The 20,120-nt window shown below is 39.7% G+C and overlaps 4 protein-coding genes across 4 annotated transcripts; all 4 read left to right on the top strand.

The window, feature by feature from the left end:
• Positions 1 to 1,992: 1,992 nt before the first annotated feature.
• On the top strand, positions 1,993 to 2,610 carry LOC139079873 (keratin-associated protein 21-1-like). Its single transcript, XM_070597461.1, has one exon. It carries the CDS (start codon positions 2,044 to 2,046, stop codon positions 2,296 to 2,298), a length of 255 nt encoding a protein of 84 aa, XP_070453562.1. The 5' UTR covers positions 1,993 to 2,043; the 3' UTR covers positions 2,299 to 2,610.
• Positions 2,611 to 6,078: 3,468 nt separating this feature from the next.
• LOC103550561 (keratin-associated protein 21-1-like) lies at positions 6,079 to 6,752 on the top strand. Its single transcript, XM_008519518.2, has one exon. The coding sequence runs from the start codon at positions 6,133 to 6,135 to the stop codon at positions 6,439 to 6,441; it is 309 nt and encodes a 102-aa protein (XP_008517740.1). The 5' UTR covers positions 6,079 to 6,132; the 3' UTR covers positions 6,442 to 6,752.
• A 3,191-nt stretch (positions 6,753 to 9,943) lies between these two features.
• Positions 9,944 to 10,614, top strand: LOC103550562 (keratin-associated protein 21-1-like). Its single transcript, XM_008519520.2, has one exon. It carries the CDS (start codon positions 9,996 to 9,998, stop codon positions 10,302 to 10,304), a length of 309 nt encoding a protein of 102 aa, XP_008517742.1. The 5' UTR covers positions 9,944 to 9,995; the 3' UTR covers positions 10,305 to 10,614.
• Positions 10,615 to 16,799: 6,185 nt separating this feature from the next.
• Positions 16,800 to 17,412, top strand: LOC139079975 (keratin-associated protein 21-1-like). Its single transcript, XM_070598075.1, has one exon. It carries the CDS (start codon positions 16,854 to 16,856, stop codon positions 17,106 to 17,108), a length of 255 nt encoding a protein of 84 aa, XP_070454176.1. The 5' UTR covers positions 16,800 to 16,853; the 3' UTR covers positions 17,109 to 17,412.
• The last annotated feature ends 2,708 nt before the right edge of the window (positions 17,413 to 20,120 follow it).

Here is a 20,120-nt window from a genome sequence, read left to right as displayed (position 1 = left end):
CTAAGGAAGATGGCCCTGTCATCAAAGTGAGCCCTGAAGTGAGGCTATTCCCAGGATACAATTTGTCTAACTGGTGAAGAAACAGGGGTTCTTTCAAGGGCAGGACAGTGTTCACAGCTGGAACTTTCATAAGTCAGATCTGAGGACTGAGTGTGGTCTGAGTAACTCTGAGGTTAGCCTTACAAATAGGGGAAGGGAATTCTTATCATCACAGCTCTTTAAAAATCTAATTTATTGTTTCATTATGTTTCTTGTCATAAAAGGCATTCTGAGAAATGTAAGAATATTATTTATTAGGCATGTATAAGATAGCATGCATGCAGTAAAGTGTCTATCATTTATTAGGCATGTGCAAGATAATTTATATATCAAGAAAATGGTCTTCACAAACTAACGCCTAGCATATCTTCAAAATCTGACAAGTGGTGACTCTCGTAGTCAAAGAAAATTTGAGACTTTCAGTTTGAATGAAATGAGAAACTGGCGGTAATCTATCTAGATATCTTATAGCTTATAAATGGCACACCAACATTTAAACATATTTTTATTTAATCCATCTATATTTTATCGGCAAAATAGTGATTGTAAATCATGTGCCAGGCACTGAACTCAGAGCTGGTTATTTGGAGATGCACAAAATAAAGACTGTTTCCACTGTTATGGATCAGTATCTAGAGATCTGAATTGAAAAGTAGTAGAAATAATGCAATAAGATAAAATACTTATTCAATAATCCAGGGGTATTGGGGCCTGAAAGTGGGTATTGGTAGTAGTATTAAACAGTAAAGTGTCTATGCCAGGGAATTTGTAGGAACAGAATTTATAGTTTTGAATTTCAGGGAGGATGGAAAAAGAGAGAAAACAAAGGGAAAAAGAATTGGAATGGAGATGTGTTTTCTGTATGCTTATTGTTAAGGATGAAACATAACTGTGATCAGATTAGATGAGTGACCAATATCAGAAGAAAATAGGTAGGAAGATTAACTGTCTGCTAAGGAAATTGCTGAGAAAATGAAATTGACAGGTTTGTAAATCTCTATTAAAGCATTTAATAAAGTAGTGTATTGCCGCTCATTCCTTTGTAGTTGAAATTCAAGTATCTAGTAGAAGGAATGATCATCCTGAGTTTATATTCCCTTCCAACATGGACTCATAGTTGTTACAGTAAAAAAAAAATTAGGTTTGGAGTCAGCCTGATTCTGAAAATGGTGATTTAATTAAAACCTAGAGAATTAAGATAAGCAAAAAAAATCCCCCCCCACTAGATAAACAAACAAACAAAAACACTTTCTTTGACTGCACATTTGGTGATGGAAAGGTCGGAGGTTTGGGATAGAATGAAAGGAAAGGGCATGTTTGGATTGAGACACCTATAGATAGAAGAGCTTATTTATAGAGGCAGAGCTATAAGCCAAGGTTTCCAGATGTCAGCGCTACGACATTTGACCAAGATGTTTCCTGGTTGTTGGGAGCTGTTCTGTGCCTTAGAGAATTAGCATCATCCCTGTTTTCTACCACAAGAAGCTAGTAGGTATCAGACAGTAGGTAGCTGAGTGGGAGAAGCCTGGCAAGAAGTTGCAATGATTCAAGAAAGGAGATGGGAATACTTCCTTCCCTATGGGGAAAGGTAGACATTTTGGGAAAGAATAGAGAGCAAAAGGGCAAAATTTTCCTACAATCTGCCAAAACCTAGTTGTGTGAGGTAGCTATTTAATAATAGGAGGGTTTGAAAATGGGTATCAGTTTTACTTTCAGGCACATGATTCTATTGAGATAATTCTTTGGCAGAGTAAATGTAAACGATGCTCTTTAAATGAAACTGGAGTCTCCAAAATAATGAGCTCATTTTAAGCAAACCATTGTTAATGATTGTCGACAGCAACTGGCACATACGAGTTGTTTACATATTTTGTGGCTAAGTCAGGGATGAATGGTATGCTCTGCCAATTACTGACAGTATGTAAAGGTCCTGGAGAAGCGGAAGACACACATACTTCAGAAACCTCCTCTTGCAACCCGTCTGAATTCTCTTCTCCTGACAACATGTGTTGCAACTACTATGGCAACTCCTGTGGCTATGGCTGCAGATATGGCTATGGCTGTGGATTTGGCCCCCATTATGGCTGTGGGTATGGCTCTGGTTATGGCTGTGGCTATGGGCCCCGTTACGGCTGTGGCTATGGAACTGGATACTGCCATGGATATGGTTCCTACTATGGCTGTGGATACGGCTCTGGCTCTGGCTACTGTGGCTACAGGCCATTTTGCTATAGAAGATGTTACTCTTCTTGCTGCTAGAACATCCCTATCAAAGGCTCATTTGCTCCTGAAATGGCGTATCTAAAGATAATGCTGATTCATGGATCTGGACTCCATGATTTCTAAACCCAAGAAATTACAACTTGAAAAAGGCTTTGACCTCCAATTACCCATTTTTAGAATGGCATCATTGTGGCCTGAGCCTCTGAGGTGTCGTCTGACTATTCTCCAAATATTAGCATTACGTCCTTAGTCTGGGGTTCTCTGTTATGACTGTGTTGATGATCCTAACATCCTACAGTTGGCCAAATCACTTATTCTCAATAAAAATGGTTCTTTGTTTCTAAGAAATCTCTGTATCCTTGCCTGTCAATTACTCCTTTTATGAGATGTTATGGCCTCTCTTGAAATTTGGCTAAAAATAGCTTGCCTGAATTTGGAGTTTTCTTTGATACAGTACAAGCATTTCTTCTTATACCTGCATCATAAATGATGTCTTCTTCACCTATTTCTCATATTCCACTTGCTCAGACACTCACTTACCCAAGAACACTCATACAGTATTTCAGAATTGTACTGAAATCGCATTGCGTCTAGATGGGGCACAAGGGGAAAGAAGAGAAGTAATGACATATCCTCAAGAGAGTAAGTCAAAAGTCCCAGAGAGAAAAGGTGTGGCCTGAAAGCTTAGGGGATTAATGGAAGGGAGAACATTTTTCCAGGGTTATTGAGAAATTAAAGCAAACTCAGGTGTTAAGCACATGAAGAAGAAAAACTTAAGGAAAGAATGTTAGAATAGTAGTATTCTACATGTCATCTGCATTAAATGGAAGTTCAAATACATATGCATATATTGAGGTTTTGGAAACTGATTTGAATCACTTAATTGATAAATATTTTGGAAAGGAAATCATCCCTGATACTGAAGACACAGTAGGAAAATTATACGCATCTTTCCTGCTCTCAGCATTTACATTCTAGTAGATGAAGTTAAAAAAAAAACACACACACAGTAAAGGGGCTGGCCCGTGGCCAAGTTCACGCGTGCTGCTTCGGCGGCCCAGGGTCTCGCTGGTTTGGATCCTGGACCCGGACATGGCACTGCTCATCAGGCCACACTGAGGCGGCATCAACATGCCACAACTAGAAGGACCCACAACTAAAATATGCAACTATGTACTGGGGGGATTTGGGGAGAAAAAACAGAAAAAAAAAGAAGATTGGTAACAGTTAGCTCAGGTGCCAATCTTTAAAAAAAAAGACAAAAACCCAGAAAAGTATAATAAAGATGAATTTAGACAGCTAATTGCTACAGAGGGAATAAAACAGCAAAATGAAAAAGAGAGTAAGGGTTGAAGTACTAAAGAGAGAGTTTAGGGAGTTATTCTGAGGTTGTGACAAATGAGCTGATGCCAGCTGCAAAGAAGACTAGAGAGGACAGTAGAGAGTGTAAAAGGAAAAGAGAAGTTCGTTAGGTTTCAAGTATGATCAGGTGTCGCCACATTTTCCGGTGGAAAAGAGCAAGATCTAGTGCCTTAATGGGGCTCTCTTTGGCTGGGGAAGACATAAGAATGGAATTTAAAATTCCAGTCAATATTCCCAATTAGAGAGCCTACGACTTTGTTGGTTCTGACTTTAGTGTCCTTTCCTTTTCTGAACGTCCAGAACTCTAACATTTAGATCCTACCACAGAAAAAGCCTTTCAGACTCAGATGTAACCAGCAGTGATAAATGTGTTACTGTCTCATCTCTATAACAGGGGTCACTGCAAAAACTCTGACTCTGAGGTCCTTGGAGCTAGGAGACCCCACAAAATGGCCAAATCCAACAGAGATGGACCTGCCATCAAGGTGAGCCTGCAATGAAGCTATTCCCAGGATATAATTTGTCCAACTGATGAAGAAACAGGGGTTCTTTCAAGGGCAGGACAGTTTTCACAGCTTGAACGTTCGTTAAGTCAGATCTGAGGACTGACCATGCTCTGGGTAACTCTGAGGTTAGCCTTACAAACAGGAGGAAGGGAGTTCTAATACTTACAGTTCCTTAGAAATCTAACTTATTATTTCATTGTCTTTTTTAATTATGGAAAGCATTCTGCAAAATGGAAGGATATCACTTACTAGGCATGTGTAAGATAATTTGTGTATTCAGTAAAGAGTCTATCATTTATTAAGATAATTTTTTTATCTAGAAAAGGGTCCTGACAAACTTACACTTAACACCTCCTCCAAGTCTGAAATCTTGTCACTCTCTTAGTCAAAGAAAATTTGAGAGTTTCAGTTTGAGTGGAAAGAGAAGATGGCTGCAGTATATCTAAATATCTTATAGCTTATAAGTGGCACACAAACAGCTGAACGTGTATTTGATTTAATCCATCTATTTTTTATTGGCAAAATATTGATCAAGTGTCAACTATGTACCAGGCACTGAACTCAGAGCAGGTTATTCAGGGTTGCACAAAATAGACACACTGCCACCATTATGGAGCAGTATCCAGAGATCTGAATGGAAAAGTATTTGAAATATTGCAATAAAGGTTGAATACTTTTTCAACAATCCAGGAGTATTGTGGCCTAAAAGTGGGTGTTGGCAGCAGTATTAAAAAGTAAAGTGTCTATGCCAGGGAATTTGTGAATTAGAATTTATAGTTTAGAATTTCAAAGATGACAGAAAAGGAGACAAAACAAAGGAAAAGAAAAGTTGGGGTGGGGATATATTTTCTCCCTTTTTGCTATTAGGAATGAAACATCACAGATTGATCAGATTAGACCTGTGACCAATATAAAAAAAATAGGAAGATTTCTTAAGGAAGGAAAAATGTGTAATAATGAAATTTCTCAGAAAATGAAATCAGCAGGTTTGTGAAAATGCCTGTTGAAGGTACTTAATAAAGTAGTGGATTATCACCCATTCCTTTGTTGTTGAAATGTGACTATCCAGTAGAAAGAATGATCTTCCTGAGTTTCTACTCCCTTCTAAGTTGGATTTCATAGTTGTTCCAGCAAGAAATATTTATTTTTGGAGTCCACTGGACTCTGAAAATGGTGTTTTAAGTAAAACCTAGAGAAGCAAGATGAGCAAAAAGAATCCCCCCCAGAGAAATAAACAAGCAAAAAAAACTTTCTCTGACTGCACATTTAGTGATGGAAAGGTTGGAGGTTTGGGACAGAATGAGAGGAAAGGGGATCTTTGGATTTAGACACCTATGGACAGAAGAGCTTATTTATAGAGGCAGAGACATAAACCAAGATTTCTGATCTCAGTGCCATCACATTTTGGCCAAGATGTTTCTTGGTTGTTGAGGCTGTTCTGTGCCCTGTAGAATTAGCATCATCCTTGTTTTCTACCACAAGAGACTAGTAGGCATCTGACAGCAGGTATCTCAGTTAGAGAAGCCTGGCAAGAAGTTGCAATGATTCAAGAAAGGAGATGGGAATATTTCCTTCCCTATGGGCCAAAGTAGACATCTTAGGGTAGAGTAGCGAGCAAAAGAACAAGATTTCCTACAGCCCCCCACAAGATAGTTGTGTAATGTAGCTATTTAATAATAGGAGGGTTTGAAAATGGGTATCAGTTTTACATCTGGGCACATGATTCTATTGAGACAATCTTTGGCAGAGTAAATATACATGAGGCTCTTGAATTGAAAGTGGTGACTCCAAAATAATGAGCTCATTTTAAGCAAACCATTGTTAACGATTGTCAACAGCAACTGGCAAATAAAAGGTGTTTACATATTTTGTGGCTAAGTCAGGGATGAATGGTATGCTCTGCCAATTACTGACAGTATATAAAGGGCCAAGAGAAGTAGAAGACACACACACTTCAGAAACCTCCTCTTGCAACCCAACCGAATTCTCTTCTCCTGACAACATGTGTTGCAACTACTATGGCAACTCCTGTGGCTATGGCTGCACATATGGCTATGGCTGTGGGTTTGGCCCCCATTATGGCTGCAGTTATGGGACTGGCTATGGCTGTGGATACAGCCCCCTCTATGGCTGTGGTTATGGAACCAGATATGGCTGCGGATATGGCTGTGGATATAGCCCCCGTTATGGCTGCAGTTATGGAACTGGATATGGCTGTGGTTATGGCTCCAGCTATGGCTGTGGGTACGGCTCTGGCTACTGTGGCTACAGGCCACTTTGCTATAGAAGCTGTTATTCTTCTTGCTGCTAGAACATCACTATCCAAGCCTCATTTGCTCCTGAAATGGCGTATCTAAGGATAACGCTGATTGAAGGATGTGGACCCCATGAGTCCTATACCCAAGAAATTATAACTTGACAGAATTTTTGATCTCCAATACCCACTTTTAGAATGGCATCATTGTGGCCTGAGGCTCTGAGGTGACATCTGACTATTCTCCAAATATTAGCATTACTTCCCTAGACTCGGGTTCTCTGTTATGACTGTGTTGATGATCCTAACATCCTACAATGGGCCAAATCGCTTATTCTCAATAAAAATGGTTCTTTGTTTCTAAGAAATCTCTGTATACTTGTTTGTCAACTCGTTTTTTGAAATGATATGGCCTGTCTGGAAATTTGTCTAAAAATAGCTTGCCTGAATTTGGATTTTTCTTCAGCATAGTACAAGCATTTCTTCTTATCCCTGCATCATAAATGATGTCTTCTTCACCTAATCCTCATATTCCATATGCTCAGACCTTTCCTTACCCAGGAACACTCACACAGTACTGCAGAGTGGTGTTGTGAAATTGCATTGTTTCTAGAAGGCAGCAGGAGGGGAAAGAAGAGAAGGGATGACGCATCTTCAATAGGTCAGAACAACAGTTCTGGAGAGAGACTATGTGGCCTCTGAGCTTAAAGGATTAATGGAACGAAAAAGATCATTTCTAGCGTTATTGAGAAATTAGAAGCAGACTCATTGTTAAGCACACGAGGAATAAAAACTTAAAGAATGAATAAGTTAGAAGCATAATATTCTATCACATCATCTTCATTTCAAGGAAGTAAAAATAGATTTGCATATATTGAGGTTGTGGAGGTTGGTTTAAGTGGTTAATTGACAAATATTTTTCACATGAAACCATCCCCGACACTGAAGACACAGTAGGAAAATTATAGACATATGACCTGCTCTCAGAGTGTTTACATTCTAGTAGATGAAGTTAAAAAATAAAGAATACTTAAGATGAATTCAGACAGATAATTACCTCAGAGGGAATGAAACAGTTTAATGAGAAAGAAAGTAAGAGTTAAAGTATTAGAGAGAGTTCAGGGAAGTATTTTGAGGTTGTGACAAATGAGCTGATGCCAGTTGCAAAGAAGACTAGAGAGCACGGTAGCAAGTGTTAAGGGGGGAGAGAATTTTATTAGGTTTCAAGCACGATCAGATGTTGCCACATTTTCCAGTGGAAAAGAGCAAAGTCTAGTGCCTTAATGGGGCTCTCTTTCGCTGGGGAAGACATAAGAATGGAATTTAAAATTCCAGTCAATGTTCTCAGTTAGAGGGTCTATGACTTTTTTGGTACTGACTTTAGTGCCCTTTCCTTTTCTGAACTTCCAGAACTCTAACATTTAGATCCTACCACAGAAAAGGCCCTTCAGACTCAGCTGTAACCAGCGATGACAAATGTGTCACTGTCTCATTTCCATGACAGGGTCACTGCACAAACTCTGACTCTGAGGTCCTTGGAGATAGGAGACCCCACAAAATGGCCAAATCCAACAGAGATGGCCCTGCCATCAAAGTGAGCCTGCAATGAAGCTATTCACAAGATATAATTTGTCCAACTGATGAAGAAACAGGAGTTCTTTCAAATGCAGGACAGTTTTCACAGCTTGAACATTCGTTAAGTCAGATCTGAGGACTGACTGTGCTCTGGGTAACTCTGAGGTTAGCTTTACAAACAGGGGAAGGGAATTCTTATCATCACAGCTCTTTAAAAATCTAACTTATTGTTTCATTATGTTTTTTTATTATGGAAAGCATTCAGCCAAATGGAAGAATATCGGTAGGCTTGTGTAAGATAATTTATGTATCCAGTAAAGAGCCTATCATTTACTAAGATAATTTATTTATCTAGAAAAGGGTCCTCACAAACTTTCACTTAACACTTCCCCCAAGTCTGAATCTTGTCACTCTCTTAGTCAAAGAAAACTTGAGAGTTTAACTTTAAGTTAAAAGAGAAGATGGCAGTAATATATCTAAATATCTTATAGCTTATAAGTGGCACACCAACAGCTGAATGAGTATTTGATTTAACCCATCTATTTTTTATTGGCAAATATTGATCAAGTGTCAACTATGTACCAGGCACTGAACTCAGAGCAGGTAATTCAGAGCTGCACAAAATAGACACACCGCCACCATTATGGAGCAGTATCCAGAGATCTGAATGGAAAAGTATTAGAAATAATGGAATAAAAGTTGAATACTTTTTCAACAATCCAGGAGTATTGTGGCCTAAAAGTGGGTGTTGGCAGCAGTATTAAAAAGTAAAGTGTCTATGCCAGGGAATTTGTGAATTAGAATTTATAGTTTAGAATTTCAAAGATGACAGAAAAGGAGACAAAACAAAGGAAAAGAAAAGTTGGGGTGGGGATATATTTTCTTCCCTTTTGCTATTAGGAATGAAACATCACAGATTGATCAGATTAGACCTGTGACCAATATAAAAAAAATAGGAAGATTTCTTAAGGAAGGAAAAATGTGTAATAATGAAATTTCTCAGAAAATGAAATCAGCAGGTTTGTGAAAATGCCTGTTGAAGGTACTTAATAAAGGAGTGGATTATCACCCATTCCTTTGTTGTTGAAATGTGACTATCCAGTAGAAAGAATGATCTTCCTGAGTTTCTACTCCCTTCCAACTTGGCTTTCATGGTTGTTTCAGGAAGAAATATTTATTTGTGGAGTCCACTGGACTCTGAAAATGGTGTTTTAAGTAAAACCTAGAGAAGCAAGATAAACAAAAGGAATCCCCCCAGACAAATAAACAAGCAAAAAAAATCTTTCTCTGACTGCACATTTAGTGATGGAAAGGTTGGAGGTTTGGGATAGAATGAGAGGAAAGGGCATGTGTGGATTAAGACACCTATGGGTAGAAGAGCTTATTTATAGAGGCAGAGACATAAACCAAGATTTCTGATCTCAGTGCCATCACATTTTGGCCAAGATGTTTCTAGGTTGTTGGGGGGCTCTTCTGTGCCCTAGAGAATTAGCATCATCCTTGTTTTCTACCCCAAGGAACTAGTAGGTATCTGACAGTAGGTATGTGAGTGGGACAAGTCTGGCAAGAAGTTGCAATGATTCAAGAAAGGAGATGGGAGTATTTCCTTCCCTATGGGCCAAGGCAGACATTTTAGGAAAGAGTAGCGACAAAAAGGACAAAATTTTCCTACAACCCCTCAAAACGTAGTTGTGTAAGGTAGCTATTTGATGACAGGAGATTCTGAAAATCGGTATCAGTTTTACATCTGGGCACATGATTCTATTGAGAGAATCTTTGGCAGGGTAAATGGAAAGGATGCTCTTGAATTGAAAGTGGTGACTCCAAAATAATGACCTCATTTTAAGCAAACCATTGTTAACGATTGTCAACAGTGACTGGCACATATGAGTTGTTTACATATTTTGTGGCTAAGTCAGGGATGAATGGTATGCTCTGCCAATTACTGACAGTATATAAAGGGCCAGGAGAAGTAGAAGACACACACTTCAGAAACCTCCTCTTGCAACCCGCCTGAATTCTCTTCTCCTGACAACATGTGTTGCAACTACTATGGCAACTCCTGTGGCTATGGCTGCACATATGGCTATGGCTGTGGGTTTGGCCCCCATTATGGCTGCAGTTATGGGACTGGCTATGGCTGTGGATACAGCCCCCTCTATGGCTGTGGTTATGGAACCAGATATGGCTGCGGATATGGCTGTGGATATAGCCCCCGTTATGGCTGCAGTTATGGAACTGGATATGGCTGTGGTTATGGCTCCAGCTATGGCTGTGGGTACGGCTCTGGCTACTGTGGCTACAGGCCATTTTGCTATAGAAGATGTTACTCTTCTTGCTGCTAGAACATCACTATCCAAGCCTCATTTGCTCCTGAAATGGCGTATCTAAGGATAATGCTGATTGAAGGATGTGGACCCCATGATTTCTATACCCAAGAAATTACAACTTGACAAAGGCTTTGACCTCCAATACCCATTTTCAGAATGGCATCATTGTGGCCTGAGGTCCTGAGGTATCATCTGACTATTTTCCAAATATTAGCATTACTTCCTTAGTCTGGGTTCTCTGTTATGACTGTGTTGATGATCCTAACATCCTACAATGGGCCAAATCGCTTATTCTCAATAAACATGGTTCTTTGTTTTTAAGAAATCTCCGTGTTCTTGTTTGTCAATTCCTCCTTTCATGAAATGCTGTGGCCTCTCTTGAAATTTGTCTAAAAATAGTTTGCCTGAACTTGGGTTTTTCTTTGATATAGCACCAGCATTTCTTCTTATAAGTGCATCATAAATGATGTCTTCTTTGCCTATTCCTCATATTCTACATGCTGAGACCCTCACTCACCCAAGAACACTCATATAGTATTGCAGAATTCTGCTCTGAAGTCCCATTGTGTCTAGAATGCAGTAGGAGGCAAAAGACGAGAAGGAATGACATATCCTCAAGAGGGTAAGTCAAAAGTCCCAGAGAGGAAAGGTGTGGCCTGAAAGCTTAAAGGATTAATGGAAGGGAAAACATTATTTCGAGGGTTATTGAGAAATTAAAGCAGACTCATGTGTTAAACACATGAGGAATAAAAGCTTAAGGAAAGAATAAGTTGGATGAATAATATTCTATCATGTCATCTGCATTTATTGGAAGTGCAAATAGATATGTGTATATTGAGGTTGTGGAAACTGATTTGAGTCACTTAATTGATAAATAATTTGAAAGGAAATCATGCCTGACATGGAAGACACAGTAGGAAAATTATAGATATCTTTCCTGCTCGCAGTGCTTACATTCTAGTAGATGAAGTTAAAAAAAAAAAACAAAAAAACAGTAAAAGGGCCTGAGCCATAATGGCGTGGTTAAGTTCAGGTGCTTTGCTTCTGCCGCCCAGTGTTTCACTGGTTCAGATCCTGGGCACGGACATGGCACCACTCACTAGGCCACATGGAAACAGTGTCTCACATGGCACAACTAGAAGGACACACAACAAAATATACAACTATGTACTAGGAAGATTTGGGGAGAAAAAGCAGAACAAAAAAAGAAGATTGGCAAAAGTTGTTAACTCAGGTACCAATCTTTAAAAAAAAAAACAGGGTCCGGCCTGGTGGCCCAGTGGTTGAGTTCTCAAGTCCCACTTCTCTGTGGCCCGGGGTTTGCTGGTTCTGATCCCGGGTGCGGACATGGCACTGCTTGGCAAAAGCCATGCTGTAGTAGGCATCCCACTTATAGAGCGGAGGAAGATGGGCATGGATGTTAGCTCAGGGCCAGTCTTCCTCAGCAAAAAGAGGGAGATTGGCAGTAGTGAGCTGAGGGCTAATCTTCCTCAAAAGAAAAAAAAACCATAAAAAGCAGCAAAGTATAATTAAGATGAATTCAGACAGATAATTGCCACAAAGAGAAGAAGACAGTTTAATGAAAAGAGAGTAAAGGTTGAAGTATTAGAGAGAGGGTTCAGGGAGGTATTTTGAGGTTGTGACAAATGAGCTGATGCCAGTTGCAAAGAAGACTAGAGAGGACAGTAGAGAGTGTAAAAGGAAAAGAGAAGTTCGTTAGGTTTCAAGTATGATCAGGTGTCGCCACATTTTCCAGTGGAAAAGAGCAAGATCTAGTGCCTTAATGGGGCTCTCTTTGGCTGGGGAAGACATAAGAATGGAATTTAAAATTCCAGTCAATTTTCTGATTTGGAAAGCCTACTATTTTGTTGGTTCTGACTTTAGTGTCCTTTCCTTTTCTGAACTTCCAGAACTCTAGCATTTAGATCCTACCACAGAAAAAGCCTTTCAGACTAAGTTGTAACCAGCAGTGATAAATGTGTCACTATCTCATCTCTATAACAGGGGTCACTGCACAGACTCTGACTCTGAGGTCCTTGGAGCTAGGAGACCCCATAAAAAGGTCAATTCCAAGAAAGATGGCCCTGCCATCAAGGTGAGCCTGGAGTGAAGCTATTCCCAGGATATAATTTGTCCAACTGATGAAGAAACAGGCGTTCTTTCAAGGGCAGGACAGTGCCCACAGCTGGAATATTCGTAAGTCAGATCTGAGGACTGACTGTGCTCTGGGTAACTCTGAGGTTAGCCTTACAAACAGGGGAAGGGAATTCTAATTCTTACAGCTACTTGGAAATCTAGCTTATTGTTCATATGGTTCTTGTCATAGAAGGCATTCTGTAAAATGGGAGAATATCATTCACTATGCACGTGTAAGATAATTTGGATATCCAGTAAAGAGTCTGTCATTTATTAAGATAATTTATTTATCTAGAAAAGGGTCATCACACACTTACACTTAACACTTCCTCAAAATCTGAAATGTTGTGACACTCTTAGTGAAAGGAAATTTGAGAGTTTCAGTTTGAGTGAAAAGAGAAGATGACAGTAATATATCTAAATATCTTATAGCTTATAAGTGGCACACAAACAGCTGAACTTGTATTTGATTTAATCCGTCTATTTTTTATTGGCAAATATTGATCAAGTGTCACTTATGTACCAGGCACTGAACTCAGAGCAGGTTATTCAGGCATACACAAAATAGACACACTGCCACCATTATGGAGCAGTATCCAGAGACCTGAATGGAAAAGTATTAGAAATAACACAATAAAGTTAAAATACTTTTACAACAATCCAGGAGTATTGTGGCTTAAAAGTGGATGTTGGTAGTAGTATTAAAAAGTAGAGTGTGTAGATCATGTCAAGATGGTGGTGTAGGCAGACTCTGAACTCATCTCCTTCCACAAGCACAATGAGGTTACAAGTATTTTTGGAAAAATTACCCTTTATAGAAAACTGAAAATTGGATAAAAAGAACCCCCACAACAAGGGACAGTCCTGACTAAGGTGGAGGAGGCAGAAATTCCTTCTGGAGAGGAAAAAAAAGCCATCTTCAGGAGCAGTGGAGTTTCTCAGCCAGCCAGGTGGGAGCCACGCTATGATATGCAGCCCTCCCTGGAGGAGTGTGTTCCTGACCGGGGGCCCCTATACTGCTATAAGCATCCTTTAGACTCAGCACAACTGAGACGAAGGTCTTACTATCTGACTTTTCTGGCTATTAACTGCAGCAGGGATACCCCCAGAAAAGCTATTTGATGAAAGCCTAAAAGACCCAAGTCTTAAAGGGCCCATGAACAAACTCCCCCGTCTCAAGAACCTAAAATCACCGGAAAGAAGGCTGACAGTCCTTTGGTAAAAAGAGACTCACCTGGTAGGCTCTGGATGCATCTCGGTGAGAGGAGAGACCTCTCGGGAGACTGAGACATTGGTCGTTGCCATTGTTGTCACCTAGTCCAGGCATGTTGACACAGACCCTGGAAGACACCTTTGAAGTTCTTCCCTTGGCCTGTTAGCCCAGGGGTCTGCCACACCCACTAGACTGCAGATTTAATCTAGTTTAGTCAGGGCAGGCAGCATGCCCTAGGGACAAGCTCCACCCAACACCAAGCCTTCAGGCTACTTGTTGGCCTGGATTGACTGGGTGCCTTGATCCTCTACAGGCTAGTGAGTGTGCCTGCCTCTGTGGGACAGAGCCTATGTGAGGACCAGGTGAACTGTGGGGGGCATTGGTGGAGAGGTGGGGGCCTCTGCAGTGGGAAATCAGGGTATACACCATGGGGTTGGGAAGTGTGCATGGACCAGGACAGTGTTGATGGTGTGTGTGGTCCTATGGGGGCAAAGGCTTATCAGTGGCAGAAGACCTGTGCTCCACAAATCACCATAGAAAGGATAAGCCCCACCTTCCAAAGCCTGAAACAATTGAGTGCTCCCATGCCTAGGGCCATCCCCACTCAGCTGCACTCCTAAAGAACTGACAACAGTCTTGTAGGCCTGAGACCTATAGCAACTGTAAGCCCCTGAGCCTAGCACCAGCTACACTGGGTACCTCCCAATTAACAGGAAAAATGCAACAGGAGTGTGCTCTTAGATCTTGTAGCCAATGGTGATAAGGCTCCCCAAACCAGATTTACAAACAGCTGGTCAGAGAAAGAAAGACTAGACTCCCTGGGTACCTGCAGTGGGAACAACCCTGCCACAGCAGAAGGACACAAGTAGCCCACAAAGGGGTCACATCCAGATCATTTGGACTAGTGGCAAGAGGAAATCACACTGCTGGGCCTCAAAAGGCATCTCTTACATAAGGCCACTTCTCCAAGATCAGGGGACATAGCCAACTCCTCTAATACATAGAAATAAGCACAGAGAAAGAGGCATAATGAGGATACAAAGGAATACATTCCAAGGAAGGGAACAGGACAAAACTCCAGGAAAATGACTAAATGAAACAGAAATAAGTGACCTACCTGACAAAGAGTTCAAACAAAATCTCATAAGGATGCTCACAGATATTGGGAGAAGACTGGATGAACACAGTGAGCTCATCACAAAGAATTGGAAAATATAAAAAAGAACCAATCAGAAATGAAGAATACAACACTGGAAATGAAAAATTCACTAAAGGGACTCAATAGCAGAGTAGAGGATACAGAATAATGGATCAGTGAGCTAGACAAAAGACTAGAGGAAATCACCCAGGCTCAACAGAAAAAAGAAAAAAGAATTAGACAGAATGAGAACAGTCTAAGGGAACTCCGGGACAATATCAAGTACACTAACATTCATATTATTGGTGTCCCAGAAGGAGAAGAGAGAAACAAAGGGGTGGAAAATCTATTTGAAGAAATGATAGCTGAAAATTTTCCTAACCTAAGGAAGGAAACAGACATCCAAGTACAGGAAGCACAGAGAGCTCCAAGAAAGATGAGCCCAAAGAGGCCCACACCAAGACACATTATAATTAAAATGTTCACAATTAAAGATAAAGAGAGAATCCTAAAAGCAGCAAGACAAAGGCAACAAGTGACATACAAAGGAAAGTCCATAAGGCTATCAGCAGACTTCTCAGCCAAAACCCTACAGGCAAGAAGAGAATGGCATGATGTATTTAAAGTGCTAGAAGGAAAAAACCTACAGCCAAGAATACTCTATCCATCAGGTTGTCATTCAGAACGGAAGGAGAGATAAAGAGCTTCCCAGACAAGCAAAAGTTAAAGGAGTCTATCACCAAGAAACCAGTTTACAAGAAATGCTGAAGGGACTTATTTAAGTGGGAAAGCAATGACCACAAATACGGATAAAAAAATTCTCAAAATAACCCCCCAAAAAACCAGGCAATAAAATCACTGGCAAAGGAAAAAATATAGTAAAGGTAGCAGATCAACCACCAGTGAAGATAATATGAAGGTTAAAAGACTAAAGAACTAAAGTCACCTATTTCAGTGATAAGAGGGTAATGGATAGACACACAAAAAACAAGAGATTAGATATGATTTCACAATCATCAAAGGTGGGAGGAGGGGAGTGAAAAAGTAGAGCTTTTAGAAAGAGGTCAAGCTAAAGAATCTATAAACTCAATATAGACTGCTCTATACATAGAATATTATATAGGATCCTCATGGTAATCACAAACTAGAAACCTATAATAAGTAAGCAAATAAGTAAGACCAAAGAAATCAAACATATTAGTAAAGAAAACCATCAAAACACAAAGGAAGAGAGCAAGAGAAAAAGGAAAGAACAGAGAAGAGCTACCAGAACACCCAGAAAAAAAGAAAGTAACAAAATGGCAATAAATACATATTTATCAATAGCTACTTTAAATGTTAATAGACTAAATGCTCCAATCAAAAGGCATAGGGCGGCCAATTGGATCAAAAAACAACACCCATATATATGCTGCATACAATAAACATGCTTCAGACCTAAAGACACTCACAAACTGATCACAGTGCCATGACACTATGGTCAAGATGTTTCTTGATTGTTGGGGGCTGTTCTGTGCCCTAGAGAATTAGTATCCTCCTTATTTTGTACCATAAGAAACTAGTAGGTATCTGACAGTAGGTATCTGAGTGGGACAAGTCTGGAAAGAAGTTGCAATGACTCAAGAATGGAGATGGGAGCATTTCCTTCCCTATGGGCAGAGGTAGACATTTTAGGAAAGAGTAGCGACAAAAAGGACAAAATGTTCCTGCAATCCTCCAAAACGTAGTTGTGTAAGGTAGCTATTTAATAATAGGAGGTTTTGAAAATGGGTATCAGTTTTACATTCAGGCACATGATTCTGTTGAGACAATTCTTTGGCAGAGTAAATGTAAACGATGCTCTTTAAATGAAACTGGAGTCTCCAAAATAATGAGCTCATTTTAAGCAAACCATTGTTAATGATTGTCGACAGCAACTGGCACATACGAGTTGTTTACATATTCTGTGGCTAAGTTAGGGATGAATGGTACGCTCTGCCAATTACTGACAGTATATAAAGGGCCAGGAGAAGTAGAAGACACACACACTTCAGAAACCTCCTCTTGCAACCCAACTGAATTCTCTTCTCCTGACAACATGTGTTGCAACTACTGTGGCAACTCCTGTGGCTATGGCTGCAGATATGGCTATGGCTGTGGGTTTGGCCCCTATTATGGCTGTGGGTCTGACTGTGGCTATGGCTGTGGCTATGGCCCCCATTATGGCTGTGGTTATGGAACCAGATATGGCCATGGATACGGTTCCTGCTATGGCTGTGGATATGGCTCTGGTTCTGGTTACTGTGGCCACAGGCCATTTTTCTACAGAAGATATTATTCTTCTTGCTGCTAGAACATCTCTATCCAAGCCTCATTTGTTCCTGAAATGGTGTATCTAAGGATAATGCTGATTCAACAATCTGGACCCCACAATTTCTATACCCCCAAATTACAACTTTACAGAGGCTTTGACCTCCAACTATCCATATTTAGAATAGTATTGTGGTCTGAAGTTCTGAGGTATCATCTATTTTCCAAACATTAGCATTACTTCCTTAGTCTCTGATTCTCTGATGTGACTATGTTGATGATCCTAATACCCCACAATGGGCCAAATCACTTATTCTCAATAAAAGTGGTTCTTTCTTTCTAAGAAATCTCTGTGTGCTTGCTTGTCAATAACTCCTTTTTTGAAATGATATGGCTTCTCTGGAAATTTGGCTAAAAATAGCTTGCCTGAATTGGGATTTTACTTTGGCATAGTACAAGCATTTCTTCTTATACCTGCATGATAAATGGTATCTTCTTTACCTAATCCTCATATTCCACATGCTCAGACATCCTCTTACCCAAGAACACTCACACAGTATTGCAGAATTGTGCTTTAGAAATCGCATTGTGTCTAGACGAAGCACAACAGAAAAGAAGAGAAGGGATGACACATCTTCAGGAGGTCAAGGCAAAAGTCCTAGAGAGAGATAATGTGGCTTCTGAGCTTAAAGGATTAATGGAATGAAAAAGATTGCTTCCAGGGTTATTTGGAAATTAGAAGTAGACTCAGTGTTAAGCAAATGAGGAAGAAAAACAAAGAAAGAATAAGTTAGAAGAATAATATTCTGTCACCTCATCTTCATTTGATGGAAGTGCAAATAGATTTGTATATATAGAGGTTGTGGAAGTTGATTTAACTTGTTAATTGACAAATATTTTTGACATGAAACCATCCCTCACACCGAAGACACAGTGGGAAAATTATAGATATCTGACCTGCTCTCAGAGTGTTTACATTCTAGTGGATGAAGTTAAAAAAAAAGTAAAGAATAATTAAAATGAATTCTGACAGATAACTTCCACAGAGGGAATAAAACAACTTAATGAGAAAGAAAGGGTTAAAGGATTAGAGAAATAGTTCAGGGAGGAATTTGAGGTTGTGACAAACGAGTTGATTCCAGTTGGATGAAGACTAGGGAGGATGGTAGCGAGCGTAAAGTGAAAAGAGAATTTTATTAGGTTTCAAGTATAATCTGGTGTCGCCACATTTTCCAGTGGAAAAGAGCAAAGTCTAGTGCCTTAATGGGGCTCTCTTTGGCTAGGGAAGACATAAGAATGGAATTAAAAATTACAGTCAATTTGCTGGGTTGGAGAGCCTACTACTTTGTTTGGTTCTGACTTTAGTGTCCTTTCCTTTTCTGAACTTCCAGAACTCTAGCATTTAGATCGTACCACAGAAAAAGCCTTTCAGACTCAGTTGTAACCAGCAGTGATAAATGTGTCACTGTCTCATCTCTATGACAGGGGTCACTGCACAAACTCTGACTCTGAGGTCCTTGGAGCTGGGAGACCCCACAAAATGGACAATTCCAAGAAAGATGTCCCTGCCATCAAGGCGAGCCTGGAGTGAGGCTATTCCCAGGATATAATTTGTCCAACTGGTGAAGAAAGAGGGGTTGTTTCAAGGGCAGGACAGTTTTCACAGCTGGAACATTTGTAAGTCAGATCTGAGGACTGAGTGTGCTCTGAGTAACTCTGAGGTTAGTATTACAAACAGGGGAAGGGAATTCTAATGCTTACAGCTCCTTAAAAATCTAACTTATTATTTAATTGTTTTTTTATTATGTAAAGCATTCTGCAAAATGGAAGAATATCACTTACTAGCATGTGTAAGATCATTTGCGTATCCAGTAAAGAGTCTATCATTTCTTAAGACAACTTAATTATCTCAAAATGGGTCCTCACAAACTTACACTTAAAACTTCCTCAAAGTCTGAAATCTTGTCACTCTCTCAGAGAAAGAACATTTGAGAGTTTCAGTTTGAGTTAAAAGAGAAGATGGCAGTAATATATCTAAATATCTTATAGCTCATAAGTGGCAGACCAACAGCTGAATGTGTATTTGATTTTATGCACCATTTTCTATTGGCGAAATATTGATCTAGGGTCAACTATGTACCAGGCATTGAACTCAGAACAGGTTATTCAGGGCTGCAGAAAATAGACACACTGCCACCATTATGGAGCAGTATCCAGAGATCTGAATGGAAAAATAGTAGAAATAATGAAATCAAGATAGAATAGTTTTTCAACAATCCAGGAGTATTGTGGCCTAAAAGTGGGTGTTGAAAGTAGTATTAAAAAGTAAAGTGTGTATGCCAGGGAATTTGTGAAACAGAATTTATAGTTTTGACTTTCAAGGATGACAGAAAAGGAGACAAAATAAAGGAAAAGAAAAGTTGGTATGGGGATGTACTTTCTTAATATTTACTATTAGTAATGAAACATCACACAGTGATCAGATTAGACCTGTGATCAATATAAAGAAATAGGAAGATTCCTTAATGAAGGAAAAATGTGTAATAATGAAATTTCTCAGAAAACGAAATCAGCGGTTTTGTGAAAATGCCTGTTGAAGGTACTTAATAAAGTAGTGGATCACCACTCATTCATTTGTTGTGAAATTCCAGTATCCAGTAGAAAGAATGATCTTCCTGAGTTCCTACTCGCTTCTAAGTTGGATTTCATAGTTTTTACATAAGCAATATTTAGTTTTGGAGTCCACTGGATTCTGAAAATGGTGATTTAAGTAAAACCTAGAGAAGCAAGATGAGCAAAAAGAATTCCCCCAGACAAACAAACAAAAAACACTCTCTTTGCACATTTGGTGATGGAAAGTTCAGATGTTTGGGATAGAATGAGAGGAAAGGGCATGTTTGGATTGAGACACCTACAGGTAGAAGAGCTTATTTATAGAGGCAGAGCTATAAGCCAAGATTTCTGATCTCAGTGCCATGATACTTTGGCCTAGATGTTTCTTGGTTGTTGGGGGCTGTTCTGTGCCTTAGAGAGTTAGCATCATCCTTGTTTTCTG

This window comes from Equus przewalskii, chromosome 27, assembly GCF_037783145.1.
Source record: "Equus przewalskii isolate Varuska chromosome 27, EquPr2, whole genome shotgun sequence".
NCBI classification, from domain to species: domain Eukaryota; kingdom Metazoa; phylum Chordata; class Mammalia; order Perissodactyla; family Equidae; genus Equus; species Equus przewalskii.
This window is presented reverse-complemented; position numbering and strand designations above follow the sequence as displayed.